Genomic DNA, 18,184 nt, shown 5'->3' on the forward strand with positions numbered 1-18,184 from the left:
CAGATGTCAGTATCTGTGACAGAAAAGCCTCCAGCTCTGAGTTAAGGGCACATGCTTGGGCACAGCAGCGGGCTGGAAGGCGTAGGGACCAGCCTTGGACCCAAGGGACCTCAGCACTGGAGTGAGGGAGCCTCTCCAGCTGTGCCCTCCGTGAGGCCAGTGCACACATCATCTCAGCGTCCCACGGTGGGCACTCTGGCTGTGCCCAAAGGTCGGAGACTGTAGCAGGTCTCGTGACAAAATTGAACTCCTGACTGCCCTGAGAAGAGCAGCAGTGACAGGTGAACATAACGTGGGCTGGCCCTCTACCCTTGTGCGTAAGGAGCTCACCGTTGGGACTCAAGCAGAACTGGGTTCAAATCTTTGGGTTCAAAGCCACTTAAATCCTCCGACCCCAATTTCCTCATGGAGGGGTGGGGTGGGGAATGAGACAATGAAAGCAAAGCATTTAGCAGAACATTCAGCCTCCATCCAGTGGGTGCCAGCCACCATCCTCCGCCTTACTGGGCAGTGACACCTCCTCCTGTTCTCACCTGCGCTGGTGTTCCTCTAGAAGCAGACCTGAGACAAGGGTTCAAGTGCAGGTAGTTTATTGGAGATGATCCTAGGAAGCCCCAGTTGAAGAGTGAGGAAATGAGACAAGCAAAGGAAGGAGACAAAAAAAAAAGGTGTATTATTGAGCAGGTTACCATTGTAGACACGGGAGCTCCAGGCCACAGGGAACTCTGGGAAACAGTGTGGTAGAACAGTGGCTCTCAAACTTGAGCGTGCATCAGGCTCTCTAGGAGAGCTTGTTAAAACACCAACTGCTGGGCCCCACCACCCAGAGTTTCTGATTCAGTAGGTGTAGGTGTAGGGTGGGATCTGAGAGTGTGCATTTCTAACAGGTTAAGGGCTGCAGGGCCACACCCTAAGAACCACTGGTATAAAAGATTTCTTAGCGTGATCCTACTTGACTGCCAACGGTTACCAGTTCTGGGTCCATCAGTGTTTGAGGGCTGCTTCCAACCAAGGGCGTTAACTCTCTAGCACTTCAGCTTGCTCACTGGGCAGGCCAAGCTTGCTGCCACAGCCAGAGAAGCCCTACTAAACCCCATTGCCAGGGCCCAGCCAAGGGAGGGCCTGTGGCTGGGATGCAGGGTAGTCAGGGAAAGGGCAGAGAAGCCTGCAAGGTAGTTTGACGTCTGAACAAAGGACTTCAGTGGGAGCTAAGGGTCAGGGATGCCTTTGTGTAGGGCCCTAGCAACACACTCACATGGTCAGGTGTTTCTGTAAAATTAGCCAGTGTTTTGTTTACGTTCTAAACAAGTTTCTTTTCTACCTGATTTTATATTTGCAATTTGTTATTCTTTTTCCTAAAGAGGGCCCCCCAATTGTCTAAGTTTCAGGACCCAGAAAGCCTGGATTGGCCCCTGCAGGTAGGCCTATAGCAGCTTCTGTCGGTGAATTGAAATGGGTGTCCACTGCTTGACTCAGTAAGAACACAGACCACCTGGGTTCAGGACCACCCGGTTCAAATTCCAGCTTTGCTACTCTCTAGCTGAGTTACTTTGGGCAAGGTGCCTAATCTGTCTAAACCTCCGGTTAATCATTTACAAAATGAGGCCAGTAATCGTACTTTCCCTGCAAGATCAAATGAGGATCAAATGAAATAACCCCTGTGAAGAGCCAGGCCCACAGTACGTGATCAATCAATATGAATATCTTTTTATTAGTTCCCATGGTTTATTCTTGCTTCTTATCATTTGTCTTGATAATCTCTTTCCTTCAAGTCCAGGTAGGAGGGAAGGAACTGGGGACTGGAAAAGCAGACTCCTCTGGGATCTGCAGGTCACCTACCTCTCCGGCTTCCACACTTGCCCGCCCAGCCTTACAGGCCTCGCGCCCTCGCCTGGGCGCCCCCGCCATTGCCGGGCAACTGCCACCTGCCCCCGCGTGGGGATTGGCTGCGCGGACCGGCTCCCGGCGTGCCCCGCGGCTCCCGGAAGGCGCGCTTGGGCCTGTGCTTCAAGGGTTGGCATGGGATCGGTTCCCAGCCGAGGTGAGAGCAGCTGGCCGGTCATCGCTACTTGTCGCTAGGCGAGACGGCCTCGCGGGGCTGAGGATCCGCCGCATCCCGCCTGGCAGGTAACAGCAGTGTGAGTCTCCGGCCAGTCCGAGCCTCAGAAAATGGGTCTGGGTCCTGGAGGCCGCTTGGAGCACCCACCAGGCGGCTTGGGCCCCTGTCCAGTAGCCCCTGCCATGCCACCCCAGCTCTGGGCCCTGAAGCCCGGAGGCCCAAACACTCCTGGACTTATCCCACCAATTTAGCCAACATGGTTCAGCTCTGTGACCTTGGGTAGAATGACTATCAGAAGCTTTGTCTTCCTGGTGCTAGTATCAATAGTGATTAATAATGTGACATTGTTAATAACTGCTTACTTTCTACCCTTGATAAGCATACTATTATAGAACCGTTCTGATCCTGAGAGATAGGTATATTACTATGCCTATTTTAGAGAGATGAGGAAATTGAGGCTCAGAGAGAGATTTAATTTGCCTTAAGTCACACAGCTCCAAGAGGCCAGTTTTCCAACCCAGAGTGCAGCTCCAGAGGCCAAGGTTTTAACTTAAAGGCTTCTTGTGAGGATGGATGTCACATCTTAGCCAAGTGCCAGACACCTACTAAGTGCTCAAGCAAAGGTTAGTGGTCAAATCATCACAGTCATGGTAACAAGTAAGAACAGTCATATTGGCATGAAAGGGTGACTTTGGCCAGAGCTTTGTCAGAGACATATCGCTTTGTCCACTGAGGACAGGGACAGTCTGGGAGATGTAGCTGCCCCACTCCAGAGTTTCAGGTCCTTAACAATGCTGAAGCTGCTGTGTCTTTTACTTTCTACTTAACACTTCTCTCCACTTCTATTTTTATCTCATTCCTCTCCTCCCTACCAGTCACTGCTAGCTACAGGGATGAAGCCCTTTGTCTCCGAAAATGGCCAGGTTTGTGCCCCGAGTTCCAAAGGGACAATCAGTAACTTCAGAAGTTCTCACTTTTATTGGCTAAAATGGAAGTAGTGAAAACACCACCCATGAAAGGAGTTAATGCGAGCCTGAACGTAGAAGGGGGCCTTACCTAGCCTGTGACCTTCAAGCAGAACACAGTCTATGGTTTTCAGGGAAGATAGATGCTGTGTCCTTCCTAAATGTTAGAGACACTTACCCATCCTGGGTTCTGGGGACTCGTGCCTGGGTCTCAATTTCCCTGCCTTTAAAATAATAAAATTGAATGATGTTTGCCATATCCAAATACTACCTGTATCTTTTAAATTTGATACTCGTTAACTCAGCTGCTTTAAATTTACTTTAAAAAGCAAACTGTGTATCTTTACTTCACTGGAAAACCAATAATCACCTGTCATAAATAGAAGGTACGAAGCTCTAAGTAGAAATACAAATAAAAACAAACCATTGTTCTCAATTCTAGTAGGCAAGACCTTGAACTGAGGCCTGATCTCATTTTGTTAAAAAGGAAGAAGAGGGCTTCCCTGGTGGCGCAGTGGTTGAGAGTCCGCCTGCCGATGCAGGGGACACGGGTTCGTGCCCCGGTCTGGGAAGATCCCACATGCTGCGGAGTGGCTGGGCCCGTGAGCCATGGCCGCTGAGCCTGCGTGTCCGGAGGCTGTGGTCTGCAACGGGAGAGGCCACAACAGTGAGAGGCCCGCATACCGCAAAAAAAAAAAAAAAAGGAAGAAGAGCAAGTTTTAGCGAGGTGTTGAAGATACTCACAAATTAAACTGCAAGTTCCTCCTATGGATAATTAGGATTGAAAGAACTGAAAAGGGAAGAACTTCCCCGTGCTGAGATTCTGTGTTGTTGAATGCTCTGCTGGATGGCACCTAAATTCACCCAGCACAGTACCAATAGTTCACTCTCAACACTTGGAAAAACAGTGGAGTCCTTGGAGTTGTCTAATAGCCAGCATTTGGGCTGATTCTCTCAGGGTCTGTGGGGCAGGTGGGCAGCAGGAGATAGCCCCTAGTGGGTCCACTGCAAGCCTTGTCTCCCCTCGCCCTTCCTCCTCTACATATAGCCATCTTAGGCACAGGTGAGATAAACAGCCGTTCAGCAGAAGTTGATGTGCACCAAAGGCTGTCTGACTACTGTCTGCATCTTCCCAGGACCACAGAGGGCAAGGGGGAAAGAGCAACTCTTCCTGTCAGAGCAACCAACTACTTCCGCATCAGAGTCTCTGCATTGCCAAAGGGTATCTGAATAGGAAAGGGGACACTGGGAAAGGGTTTTATATGGAGCAAAACGTGGATAATGACACCAGCAACAGCAAGCCAAGGAAGAGGTAGGGGAACCTGATGGGGCCTCAACTCATGGCGTGCAGTTGTCGGCTGCTACCTCTCAGCAACCAACTTTCACCCCTTCTGTCACCTGAGGACCTGCACCCTTCCAGGATGGAGATGCAGGAGGACCAGGCAGGACCCCTCTTCCTATAGTTGCTCCTTGTACAAAATTCTAGGCTTCTTGGGCCTCCCCCACCCCCAGGATGGAGCCCATGGCTTTTTTTAGAATCGTCTAGTCCCCATGGTTTAGCGGTTACCATAGTGGCAGCGGCATGGAGCTCTATCTTCATACCCTGAAGTGGTACAGACACCCACTGTCTAGATACTGCTTAGGAGACAAAAAGGAGGCCAGCCATCGACGAGGGGACTCATGTTCCTGCCCATGGTCTGTCCTGTGTGTCTCTAGGGGGTGAGAAATGGTTTAAGGAAGAGAAGAAAGGGAGCCCCTGGAATCTTGACGAATTTCTACTAGTCCTGGCTACATTTCTAATAAGGCACGGCTTTGAATATTTAGAAAGACAGAGAAGAGGAAATAGGAGGATAGACTCGATGAGGAAAATAAGAGGTTGACCTGGCTCAAAGGAAGTGGAATTCAAACTTCTAGTAATAAAAAGGAACATCTGTGGGCCCGGGGCAAGACTACCAATGGAGGCCCATATACCATGTGTCTCAATACATTAGTTATAAATCAGGTAGCAAACTTAAATACAATATATTCTCCCTCCTACCTTGACACATACACCGTTATAACAACCAGAAGGTTTGAATCTGGAATTCTCTGACTCTGGAATGTCATGGCTCTGTCCCACACCTGGAGAAGTCTCCTATGCACAATGTGGCTACCCCAACCCATATGTCCCAACTCAGTACCACTTGCACACAGCCATCCCTTGAATCTAGAAGTTCCTCGAGCAGTCTGCCCTTGGGGGGATGGACCTAGGAAAGAGCCTGCCCAGGTCCTGGTTGCAGTTTGAGCCCATTGAGGCAAGGGATCCTGGGTACCCAGAGGATGGTCCAGAAGGGGGAAGAGGTGTGACCTCCAGGCTGTCATGTCCCCTTAGATCTGCAGATTCCTTGCCCCATGGAATGGGGTTACAAATGGACCTACAGGTAGTTTAATAATAACAACAAGAGCTAATATCTTGTATACCCTTTGCAGTTTACAGGGCACTCTGCCCTGATCAGGATTTTGAGATATGCAAGATTAATATCCCCATTTTGCAGGTAAGCACACTAAGGCTCAGGGAGGTTAGTGACTTGCCCAAAGTGCCCTGATTGTGAGTTCTGCACACTGGCTCTCTATTTCAAGAATTGAGCTGGTTAGTCCTTACCCGTCAGGGCAGAGCCCAAAGGTCTGGAGCCGCAAAAAGCAAGGAAAGGGGAATTTCCTGACATCCTCACAATAGGCTATGGACCAGCCATTAAATACCAGCTGGTGTGGCACTAACAGGCTGGCACGTTTTGGCATATGACCCTTCCCACCCCTTCTCACAGAACTGTGTGAGCAGAAGGCGAGCCAGAGACAACTACTTCTGAAAGACGACTTTGATGAAGCAAGGCAAGACTTCTGCGTTCTTAGTTCACAAAATGTTATTAGAAAATGCAGTCAATTCAGTTTCTGTTTCAAAAAAGGCTGCTGTCTGGTAATGGCTCATTTCCCTTTTTGAGTCTCAGCAAAGACTCAGCAAAATGAAAAACAGTTAATACCACCTCAGCAGCTAATGGGTGCCCGAGAACAGGTAGGAGGCGTGACCGCACCCCTAGCAGGAGGCGGCCCTGCACCCCCCCCCCCCCCCCCCCCGACTTGCAACTCCAAGCAGTGGGCTGGGGCTGACTCAGCCCTCAGGCCCTACCCTTTCTCACTCCCTCCTCCCTCCTGAATACTGATGGTGAAGGGAGCAGGTGGGAAAGATGCAACTGAGGAGTAAAGCCACGGGGCGCCAACCTTGGGGGCTGGTGGAGAAGATGAGCTTGGCACTTAAACACAGTCTCTGCCCCGATCCGTGATCAGCTTAAGGAATGATGTGCGAGCATCCACAATGCGTTTGCTACTTTAAAGACCTTCCAGTCCTGAGCCCCCGACTGGAACGGGAGCAGACGGAGCCCTTGCTCTCTCTTTGCTCAGGCCAGGTCATCAGCTCCAGACAGCCCCTCATCCGTCTCTGGTGGTCCAGCACCTTTGGTTCTCCAAGTGGGGTTCCTAGACCGGCAGCATCAGCACCGCCTGGGAACTTGTTAAAAAACGCGCCTTCTCGTGCCCCACCCCAGACCTGTGGAATGGGAATCCCTGCAGGCGGGTGCAGCAGTCTGCAGTCTCTCAAGTGCTCTGGCGATTCTGATGCGAATTGCTACTGTCAAAATCTTGAGGAGCTGGAGTCCTGGAGTCAGACAGACCCGCTTTGAATCGCGGTTCTGCCACTTAGCAGCTATGTCTGAATCTTAGTTTTGGCACCGATAAATTGGGGATAATGCTACTTCCTCATAGTGGGATTGAATGGATTAAGGTCACGTGTTAACATGCTCGGCTCATAGTGCTGGATAAACCGTGGCTCTTGTTTCTCTGGAAATCAGATTAGATAGGGTGGCCTCAAGGAGGCCATCATGGAGCTGCTCACAGGCCAGGGTGTCAGGCCCATTCGGCTGTGTGGCTTCTGACTCATACCTAAAGCCCCCTCCAGCCTCCTGTGTCCTGTGACTGAAACTGTTGGCAGATCCAGTTTATTTCCCAGCTTCCCTAAATGGAGCCCTCCCACCCCTGAGAGCGTCACAGGCCAACTTCCTCTCTGCAGTGACCTCGCTGGCTAGCCGACGGGACCTGCTGCATTTGCAGGCAGAGGCTCTGTTCCTCAGTTACAGTCTCCACTGTTCTTCATCAGAAGAGGGGTGAGGATCACCCCTGACTTGACTTCACAGGGTGATGGGGAGAAGTAATACTTTAGCACAGACGAAGAACTTTATGTGGATTAACTCATTTAATCTTCACAACAACCCCATGAGGGCAGGTACCCTGTTTTATAGATAAGGAAACTGAGAGAGGTTACGAAACCTGCCCAAAATCACCAATAAGAGATAGAGTCATGATTCAAAGTCAGGCAGCCTGGCTCCAGAGTCCTGCCCTTCAGCACGGTGCCCAGTACAGGGACACCATCGGATGGGACAGGTCATTGTAGCCAGGCACCCAGGGGCTCTGAAGCCTTGGAACATGGCCCCTTTGACAACTGATGGAAGCTATGGCTCCTTGGTCCACGGCAAGCACGCCAACTTCCGAATATGATCTCAGGGTTCCGTGAGCCTCGCATTCCATCCAGAGGTCTCCAGTCGAGACCTGGGTTAAGAGTCTTAGAAGGAAGTAGGAAGGACTTAGAAGTCCAGGCGCATTAGACGTTCCGCCCTCATTAAACTCCAGAGAGCAGGACTGGGGCCACAGCAGCAGGGATGGATGCTGTCGGGTGAGACTGCTGGGGAAAAGATCCCATGTCCTTCTTCTGTCCAGAGTGAAGTGTGTGAGAGGTGTGCTGGGAACATGAGGCTGTTTCCAGAATAAGAGCGGGACTGAGGATGCTCAATCTCCTTGGGGCTCCGGGACTCCATCTGGAAGAATCTGCAGGACAGCACAGGCCTGGTGCCAGCCGGTCCAGAGCAACCCAAGTATCGCCCTGCCAAGAGGCAGGGTGTGGACTCGGTGACCGCAGGGCCTCTCCCAGCTCTAGGTGTGTGTTTAAGTCAGGGATAGGAGGTGTGGTGATGCCAGGACGTCACACTTTGCTCTGTGTCTGGGAAGATGGGCCCCCTGGTTCCTTGGTACCCTGGAGCGGATACACGCAAGGCGTCTGACATGTCAGGTCCACACAGTGAGGCTCCTGCCTCTATCACACCTCTGTAAACCTTGCCTTCAGCTTGGTGAGCTCGTGGTTCAAGCGCCCATGAAGACTGTAGCCTTGGTTACTGAAGACCAGTGACTCCGCACCAAATCCCACAGAGGCACGGAGGGCAGGCTGGGTGCCTGTTGTCACTCACACTGGACAGCTTAATCCAGCCTCCTGGAACCCCATTCCGCCCACCCAGCATGTGGCCCGGGGCTCCTCAGATCTGCAAACCATTTAAATTGGCAGTGCCCTCTCAATCTTCTAAGGCAGCAGAGTGGAGAGGAGAGAAGACAGGCTTCAGAGCCTCACCGCCCTGGCCTGAATTCCAATTCAGCCTCTCGCCGGCTTAACCCCTCTGAGTCCCAGTTTCCCTCTCTGTGAAATGGGATGCCAGCCCCACCTGGCAGGGTTCTTATACATGGCACAGCCTAGCCATTGTAGGTGCTCAGTAATCAGCACCTCCTTTACTGTGATGCAGGCCGTGCCCTGCCCTGCTACAGAAGCCAGGCCTGCTCAGAGGCTCTCAGCCAGGCCAGTGCCTCACAGAGTCTCCCTTAGAGCGGTGGTCTGTGACATCGCCCAGCAGAGAAACACCTTATCCGACGAGTGCTCTTCCAAGGTTAAAGGCACCACACCCCGCCTGGGGATAACAAAGCAGAGTGTCATCCCATGGGCCAGAAATGCCTTTCCAGCTGCCTCCACCAAAAAGGTGGGCAGGTGAAACAAGTAGGCGACGAGAAAAGGAAAAGAGCATCTGTACTGTCCAGACAGAGCCAGTGGACACAGCTGGAATCTTCCCAGAACTCTGCACTTAAGAGACTTAAATGATGCCCTCTTACTCTCATTCACAAACCTGCCTGCATCCGAGAGCAGACCCCAGACTCCCAGCCCATCCTCATCTCCTCCTTTCTCTTCCTTCCTCCTTCCTTCCTCCCTTCCCTTTCTCTTCTTTTTCCCTTTTTAAAAACATCACTGGGTGAGCAGCACCATAAAGCCACATTCCTGGGAAGCTCCTCCAAGCAGACTATTGGCCCCAACTATGGGCAGCACTTGGTGCAGGGGAGGGGCCAGGAGCTGGGATGCGGAGGCCAGCCCAGCATCCAGTGAGGAAGAGAAACGAGGGCAGTGGGTTAGTACTGACAGTGTAGCGTCAGGTAAACAGGAAAGGTCTGAAGACACAGCCTTCTAGGAGGAGGTGATTAGCACTGATTATGCACCAGGCTCAACTCTAAATGTTTTATACGCATTCCTGGTTACCATCCAGTGTATACAACCACCAGACGCGAGGCCGGGACTACAATCACCGCCGTTGCCTTTGAGAGAACAGAGTCAGGTTGAACTTTCCCGTGGTCGTGCAGCTAGGAAGTGGTGCAGGCTCAAACCTAGACAGTCCTGGCTCCAGGGCGCAGACTCTCGGAACCATTTTGGACACAACCAGGTGGCCCTTTCTAAAGGGCGTCTGGATACCTGGCCACATGTCCACGAGGAAGGCAGGGTAAGTGCTGGGGTGTCTATTTTTTCCAGCTGAGGCTTAGAAAAAAGTGAAGTGGCTTTTGCCCAGAGATCAGAGCGAGGGGCAGAGCTTGGTCTGGGGTCTTGGATTTCCAGCTTTCTGCCTCGTGCACACTGCCTGCCCCAGGTCAGGTATGACCCAGGCAGGGGCCTGGGCATCAAACAGCAGGCATCAGAATTGGAGGTGCTGGCCCAGACAAATGCTGGGCCTGGGGACCAGACAAAGGGTGGGCACTGAGCACTGGGTACAGGGTGCCCGCCATGGGGGAGGCGTTGGGCATCGCAACAGACTGTCCAGGCAGCAGCAAAGAGTGTGAAGAAAACACATTTGTTGAGGATCTGCTATATGCTAGGTACTCTGACCTACAATACTGGGGCATATTTAATCCTTCCAACAGCCTTGAGACTTTTCATTTTAGATGTGAGAAGGTGTCAGCGAGACTGGGCCAATGTGACCCAGCTAGGAGGCGGCAGAACCAGAATCCCAGCCTCTGCCGGGCATCAGAAGCTATGACTGACTCCCCCATCCCAAGCTGCAGACCCTGATCTCCCTTTAACTTGCAGTCAAGGGCAGGAACTGTTCTCAGTGGGGTGCACAGGGTCAGCTGACTGGACTCTTGTGGGGCACAGAGCACGGCCGTCATCATTGCTCTCCTTTGGAGTCAAGCCCACAGCAGCCTGACGTTGAGGTTGTCCTCTCAGGCTGATGCTGCCTTTCTAACTCCCGCATGGCCAGCTCCTGGGCAGGAGCAGAGAGTTTGCACTGTGCCCTCGAGTCACCTTGTTACAAACGCTGTGAGCTGATGCAGCTCTGCCTGGCCATGAGGTTTGCCTGGGGTAGTTCATTGGTACCGCAGGTAGTCACAACTCCTGGACTTATCACCCACTTTGCAGATGAGGAAACTGGCTCAGGGTGGCTTCGTAACTCACACAGCCAGTGCCTGGTGGGTCTATCAGCAGCAGTCACGCTGGGGTGACCTCAGCACCAGGGGCTGGCGTGGGGGAGATGGGGACATGGCACCAGGAGGGCAGGGGCTGGGGACTGAAATGGACTGGACAGAGCAGGCCTGGAAGCAGCCCAAGATGCCGTGCCTGACAAGGAGTGGTCAGAGTGGTGAGCCTGACGTGGCCCAGGGTCTGCATCCATGGGGGCCCAGTCCAGTACGGGGTCTGGCCAGCTGCAGTAGTCAGATCAACTAGGCCAGGGTTCTGGGCACTGTATCTACTCAGAAGAACACTCCAGCAATCCGTGAGTGAGAAACAGGGGTGACAGAACCAAGGAGAAGATGAAGGTTCAATATGGGAATATGAGGGCAGGGTGGGTGAGGACCTCTGAGTTCAGGAAGACCTAGGTTTCTTGTCTAGGGCACTTAGTAGCTGAGTGATCTTGGGTAAGTTACTTAACCTCTCTGAGCCTCACTGTGTTCAGCTACAGATGGGGGAATAATGCAGATAAAGCATCTGGCACAGGGAGCATTGGGCCAGGAGTCTGAGCAGCTGATGGAAAGGCTGCCCAGTACCCTGGGTCTGTGGCCAGGTGGCTAGTCCCTGCCTCCGCCAGCTAGTGGGGCTGAAATTCCTTGTGGGATCCTGCCTGGGTCAAAGCCGGATTGGAAATTGGGCTGACCCCAGCCAACGGGTGGAGAGCAGCAGTGACTCAGACCGCAGGCGTAACCGGCACCGACAAAGCTGCCACCAAGGAAGTGATGTTGGTAAAGTAGAAACTAGATGCTTTCATTCAGAAAGCACACAGGGTCAAGATGAGCTTGGGCTTAATAGGCACATGAAAAGATGCTCAACATCGCTAATTATCAGAGAAATGCAAATCACAACTACAATGAGGTACCACCCACACCAGTCAGAATGGCCATCATTAAAAAGTCTACAAGTCACAAATGCTGGAGAGGGTGTGGAGAAAAAGAAACCCTCCTACACTGTTGGTGGGAACGTAAGTTGGTGCAGCCACTGTGGGAAACAATATGGAGGTTCCGCAGAAAACTAAAAATAGAACTACCATATGATCCAGCAATCCCACTCCTGGGCATATATCCAGACAAAACTATAATCCAAAAAGATACGTGCACCACTATGTTCACAGCAGCACTATTCACAATAGCTAAGACACGGAAACAACCTAAATGTCCGTTGACAGATGAATGGATAAAGAAGATGTGGTACTGGACTTCCCTGGTGGCACAGTGGTTAAGAATCCGCCTGCCAGTGCAGGGGACACGGGTTTGAGCCCTGGTCCGGGAAGATCCCACATGCCGCGAAGCAACTAAGCCCGTGCGCCACAACTACTGAGCCTGCGCTCTAGAGCCCATGTGCCACAACTACTGAAGCCCACACGCCTAGAGCCCGTACTGCACAACAAGAGAGGCCACTGCAATGAGAAGCCCATGCACCGCAACGAAGAGTAGCCCCCGCTCACCGCCAACTAGAGAAAGACTGCATGCAGCAACGAAGACCCAACTCGGCCAAAAATAAATAAATTTATAAAAAAGAAAAAAGAGGATGTTGTACATATATACAATGGAATACTACTCAGCCATAAAAAAGCACAAAATAATGCCATTTGTAGCAACATGGGTACAACTAGAGATTATCATACTAAGTGAAGTAAGTCAGAAAGAGAAAGACAAATACCATATGATATCACTTACATGTGGAATCTAAAGTATGACACAAATGAACCTATCTATGGGCTTCCCTGGTGGCACAGTGGTTGAGGGTCTGCCTTCCGATGCAGGGGACACGGGTTCGTGTCCCGGTCTGGGAGGATCCCACGTGCCGTGGAGCGGCTGAGCCCGTGAGCCACGGCCACTGGGCCTGCGCATCCGGAGCCTGTGCTCCGCAACGGGAGAGGCCGCAATGGTGAGAGGCCCAAATACCGCAAAAAACAAAAACAAACAAACAAAAAGATGAACCTATCTATGAAACAGAAACAGAACCATGGACCTTGAGAATAGACTGGTGGTTGCCGAGGGGAAGCAGTTGGGGGAGGGATGGAGTGGGAGGTTGGGGTGAGCAGATGTAAGCTTTTATATCTAGAATGGATAAACAACAAGGTCCTACTGTCTAGCACAGAGAACTATATTCAATATTCTATGATAAACCATAATAGAAAAGAATATAAAAAATGAATATATATATATATGTATAACTGAATCACTTTGCTATACAGCAGTAATTAACACATTGTAAATCAACTATAATTCAATTAAAAAAAAAAAGATGAGCATGGGCTTTAAATTTAACCTCCAGTAGAATAAAATCTTTCAACTGACTTTTGGCTTTCTCTCTTCTATCTGAAGTTCTGTAGTAAAGCACGCCATGGTCTCAGAAGCCAGGACCCTGCAGTAACCCCCCCCCCTCACATAACGTCAAAGCTGATTAGAGGGTCCCAAATGTTCTCAGGAGCACTGGGCTGAAGACAGCAGAATGAATGGGCTTTGCTAATAATACCCACACCTGGCTCAAGCCTCCTCGTGTCCCCATGCATGTAGGAACCCACTAGTTAAAGAGCCAATTGGCTGCCTCTAGCTGTCTTTGTTGAATGAAAGGAGGAAAATGAAGACGTGTATGGCATGGAAATACACAAGGGCATGCACTAAAAGCTGCCACTTGGGATTAAATCAGAGTACTACCAGACAAAGGCAACCTCTCAGGGATTCTCCTCCACCTCTTTCACTGAAAAATCCCCTTCTCTTTAGCAAGTTTTGTTCACGCCCCAAAACATGTGAGCTAGTTCCACAAGCCTCCTGGGGTCACATGAGACTTGAGACCCAGAGCAGACAAGCCCCATGAGCTGCTATTACAATAAATGGGCGACAAGGGTGACTGAACTCCACTGTCTGCCCCTCTACTTGGAGATGTATTTTTATTTACCTTCCTCCCTGAGAAGGAATGATCCTTTGCAAAATGCCCACTAAAGTGAGCAACAAAGAAAAGTGGGCAAAAGCCCGGATAACCCTCCCACCAGCCAAGCAGCCGGCCTCTCTTCCGGCAGCGGCCGCGGCAGCACAGCTGGCACTGCGAGCCCGTCATCTCCTCAGCTCCCCTCAACACTGCATAATCACGCTGGCCACCCTCTTCCCCATTCACTCCACGCTGATTCCAAATCAACTCACTAACAGGAAAGCTACCCCCCTTCAACAGAGCATGCGAGGCCCCCAGCCCTCCTCCTCTGTTAGCTCCAGGGCGGTCCCTACCCCTGAGCTCAGACCGCTGTTGTACCTTAAAACAGACATGCTCCCCATTGATAAGATACCTGAGGTTGAGATGCGTCACCTCACCTCCCGGACAGACGCCCCAAGTGATCAACAGCATTGAAGTCAGTGGAAAAAAACCAAGGGGGAGATTTCAACTTCCTGCAAGGGGAGGGGAGAATTTATTTTTAAAATAAAATTTTTTTTCCAAGTATCAAGTTTCAGAAAACCTTTCAAGGGTGTCCTTTTCAATTCTCTGGCCAAAGAGAGGGAGCGTGTACCAGCCGAGTCGGTGGGGAGCATCAGCTGCTGACACTGGGTGGATTACCGGCGGCTTCCAGCTCTATCAGCTGTCCACGGGACATCTGGGATCCCGGCGCGCTTCAGAGCAGGAGCGGTTGCTTCACGGCTCTCAGGGTTTTGCCACTTCTCGGGGCAAGCTCTGTGCTTCCTGCACAGCTCTTGAGAAAACTCCTGGTCTGATCTAGTTCCTTCCTCTCTCGGATTCCCATGTCAGCCTGCTCCCCCAAGGAACAGCCTTGCGGGAGCCTTCAAGGAACCTGAAAAAATATAAATTACTACTCATGTCAGGCAATCACAAGTGTGTGCAGGCCTCAGAACCTGAGGGGTTGCCTTTTGAAACAACAGCTACAAGATATACGACTGTGTCCAGAAAAAACCAGGACAAAGCAACACCTAATTCTGTTGACTAAAGCTTCAGAGCTCAGCTGATGTTCATAATAAACCAACCTAGGAAGGTGAAGGGGCTACTGGCCCCCTCTGGACACCCTCTGCCCCTCCAGCCCAGTCTCCATCTTCTGCCTGCTCCTTGGCTGTGACTCAGTCCACAGGGGCACAGAGGAGATGGACGGGAGGAGGCAACACGCCTCCTGTGGGTCACAGCAGGCTGGACGTGTCCCTCCCTTCAGGCCTGGGGTAGAGCAGCCTTACTACTGGGTTGGCCAACGTCTTACGGAGAAACCCGAAAGCACTTTTTGGCCAGCCCAGTACTTCTGGGATATAATGCATAACCCCTTAGGGTTCCTACACCCACTCTTCAAATATCCTTAAATTACTCAATTTGAGTATGCTGTTTCCTGCCAAGACCCTAAAACAGCCACCAATAAGGCTTTCATTAAATACCCAGGTATTTATTAGGCCCTCGAACCAATGGCCTTGACATACTGTAAACATGGACACTAAACCCTGCCCTGACCCAGGCCATAGTCCACTTTAAGCATCCCTGTTTGAAATCCAGGCCTGACATGCTTGGTCCTGGGTACAGCAGAGAGGCCCTCTGGAGCCCATGTCCAGGGAAGGAAGGGCTCCTGGAAGGCCTGTCTTCCCGGGGTTCCCAGTCTGGTTGGTGGAAAGTGGAGGTCTGCCAGGCTTGGGTCTTAGGCCTGAGGACTGGCCACACCAGGGGGACCTCCTCCGGGTAGGGAGGGCTAAGGAGTCTCGCATCTTGCCATCAGCTGGAAGGAGCAAGGCTGGGAGAAGGCAAAGGGCCTGTAGACGGTCTTGGACTCACCCTGTAACAACTCAAGAGCCGAACACTGGCAACACCTTCCCCAAGAGGGAATAACAACAGGCAGAAAGTACCCATCGGCCAGGAGCTTTCTGTGTAACTTGTAACTGTGTCTTATTCAGGTGTCTTTGGTCCTCAGAACGTCTCAGGACATCTGTCAAAGTATCTGGAATGTCTACCTGGTCCCGGCGACAGCACTGGTCCCAGCTCCCTGGCAGCAACGAGGCCCGGGTGTGATCTGTGCTCCGCAGAGCCCAACCCCAGCCCTTCCTGCTCGCCGCCTGGGCCCTCCTGGCACTTCCTGCCCATCTTGCTGAGGCTCCCAGGCATCGCACAGCACCGAGGTCTAGCCATCGCCCCTCCTAGATGAGGTGCACGAGCAGGGCAGAGCACGCCGAGCCAAGCACCAGGCCCAAGCACACGTAAAAGGACATCACCACCCCAGTGGCCTCGGCCAGCTCCCTGGGCACGATCTTGGGCCCATAGATGAGAGCCAGGGTGCTGAGGTAGCCGTTGCTGAGCCCCAGCAGAGAGGTGAAGAGCACCGGGTACACGTCAGACTGGAAGACCACCGTGTGCAGGTGGATGCGGGGCTGGTAGTTGCAGAACACTAAGAGGGGGACGAGACAGGTCCGGAGGAGCACAAGCCCGGGGAGCACCTTGCTCCTGGGCCCTGGCACCTGGATCCAGGCTGTGATCTGCCGGCCGCACAGGTCAGCAAAGTTGTACAGGAGGAAGGCGGTGAGGGGGACAAAGAACTTGGTGCTCCACGGCGAGCCCGAGCCCTTGCTGAGGGACTCGATGTTGCTGAGGATGGCGGGGAAGACGAGGCTGGTGATGAAGAGGAGGTAGATGATGCAGAAGCCCAGGCCGGCAGTCTTCTTCAAGATGGGGCGGAGGGGTGGTGTCTGGGAGTCGCTGGATCCAGGGGCCACCAAAGGGGGATTGGGGGAGTCCTGGGGCAGCTGCTCTTCACCAGAAAACACAGCCGGCCAGACAGGCCTCATATAGTACCTGCAGGACAGAGGCTAGTGGTAAGAGGGGCTGGAAAGCAGGGTCACTCGGGATTTTCAGAGACGAGGCCGGGGACGGTCTTTAGGTCCAGCATGTAAAGCCTAAGCCCCAGGATGCCCTCAGATGACACGTGTGCTGCGGGGTGGCCAGAGGGAGACCTGCACAATCCCCAGCCTTCCTGTCCTGGAGCTGCCTGTAAGGCTGGACTCCAGTCCATTGTTCTGTGGTGCTGGCCGTGCCATGAGCAGGGAGAGAGGAAACCAGCACTGACCACTGCATGGTGAGCCTGGGATCCAGTCTTCACTCACTTATTTTTGTTTGGTTTTGGGGGTGGGGAGAGGTGGAGCTAAAGTAGCATTTATTCTTCAAATGTAAAAGTAATTTAAAATCTTAAATTATAAAAGTAACACATGCTTGATGCAATAAACCCAAACAATACATAAGAGGAATGATACAGTAGAACAAGAACTCTCACCTCCCACCTCTGGTCTCACTCCTCAGAGATACAGATCATTAAAAGTCTGGTGTATATTGTTCCATGCACATGCAAACACCACACACACACAGCTATGTTTCTTAAGCAAAAGTGGGATCAAACTATACATATTGTAAAACTTTTTGCAACAGTATAACTAACACAATATAAATACATTATATAACTGTCTACATGCATAACTATTATATACAAATGTATACACACAATTGCCTAAAGAAGAGTATCTTTTGGCCATCCCTTCACACAGGGACAGATGGCTCTGTCTCTGTTGCTGCAGAGTATTTCACTGTATGGATAGACAATTTAACTGCTCCCCTAATGCTGGACATTTAGGTTAGCTCTAGTTTTTCTCTACTACAAATAATGGTGCAATGAATGTCCCTATACATAAATCCTTGCACATATATACTAGTATTTCGGTAGAGCAAATTTCTAGAAGAAGAACTGCTGGATCACAAGGTTTGTGTCTTTAAAATTTTGATAGATATTGATAAACTGCTCTCCAGATAGGGAGAACCAATTTATCTCTGCTTTGTACCACCTACCTACCCTAACTAAAGTAACCTAACCCTTCAATCTCCATGAGAGCACCTGTTTCTCTAAAAAGAACTGACCACAATTTATAATGATTGTGTTGGTTTACTGGTTTATCATCTGTCTCCTTCAGTAGAAGACAGCTCTCTGGGGCAAAGACACATTTGGCTGTTCCCAGCTAAATCTCTGGGCACACAATAACCCTTCAAAACATAATTGTTGAAAGAACTGATAAGCCTGTAAAAGTATCTTTTCCCGCATATACTCAACACTGAATATGATCAATTTTTTCAATTTCTGCTACTCTGACCAGAGTAGAAAAGGCTTGGGTCTCTTTGCATTGCTGTGTGACCTTTCCTGAGTCACTCAACCTCTCTGGGCCTTGGGTGCCTAAAAACCAGGAGACATGGGCTGATTGTATTAATATATCTCAAACAGAAGAACTGGTGTGGTGCTGGGGAGAACAGCAGGTTGGTGATAGCTGGGTTCTGGTTTCAGCACTACTTCTGCCTCCCCACTGTGACCTCAGGCCAGGTACTCCCCTCTCGGGGCCTCAGTTTCCTCCTCTGTAAAATGGAGGGGCTCTGTAGCTGTAGTTTGAGATCCCTGCCAGCCTTCCCATCCTAAGAGCCTACATACTGTCCATAAGCGAGTCAGTGGGAGGACTCCTCCCCAGAATCACTTTTCCATGT

At 51.3% G+C, this 18,184-nt stretch overlaps 2 protein-coding genes across 4 annotated transcripts in view; both read right to left on the reverse strand.

Moving 5' to 3' along the window:
• Positions 1 to 3,588, reverse strand: part of CDH23 (cadherin related 23) — a 450,353-nt gene extending 446,765 nt beyond the window's left edge. Inside the window, exon 1 of the mRNA XM_027129962.1 lies at positions 534 to 3,588. The gene's annotated coding sequence lies outside the window, so the exon portion shown is untranslated. The remainder of the gene's footprint in view (positions 1 to 533) is intronic.
• Positions 3,589 to 14,079: 10,491 nt separating this feature from the next.
• The window catches only part of SLC29A3 (solute carrier family 29 member 3), a 41,744-nt gene continuing 37,639 nt past the window's right edge, over positions 14,080 to 18,184 (reverse strand). For 2 of the 3 annotated variants that reach the window (XM_027129972.1, XM_027129973.1), the window contains one exon: positions 14,080 to 16,462. In XM_027129972.1, the coding sequence (XP_026985773.1) occupies positions 15,811 to 16,462 (652 nt within the window). In that variant the 3' untranslated portion in view covers positions 14,080 to 15,810. The remainder of the gene's footprint in view (positions 16,463 to 18,184) is intronic. The other variant, XR_003437889.1, reaches the window with a different exon arrangement.

The sequence above is a fragment of the Aethalodelphis obliquidens genome, unplaced genomic scaffold (assembly GCF_003676395.1).
Source record: "Aethalodelphis obliquidens isolate GAN/ISIS:26980383/991018 unplaced genomic scaffold, ASM367639v1 scaffold37, whole genome shotgun sequence".
Classification (NCBI taxonomy): Eukaryota; Metazoa; Chordata; class Mammalia; order Artiodactyla; family Delphinidae; genus Aethalodelphis; species Aethalodelphis obliquidens.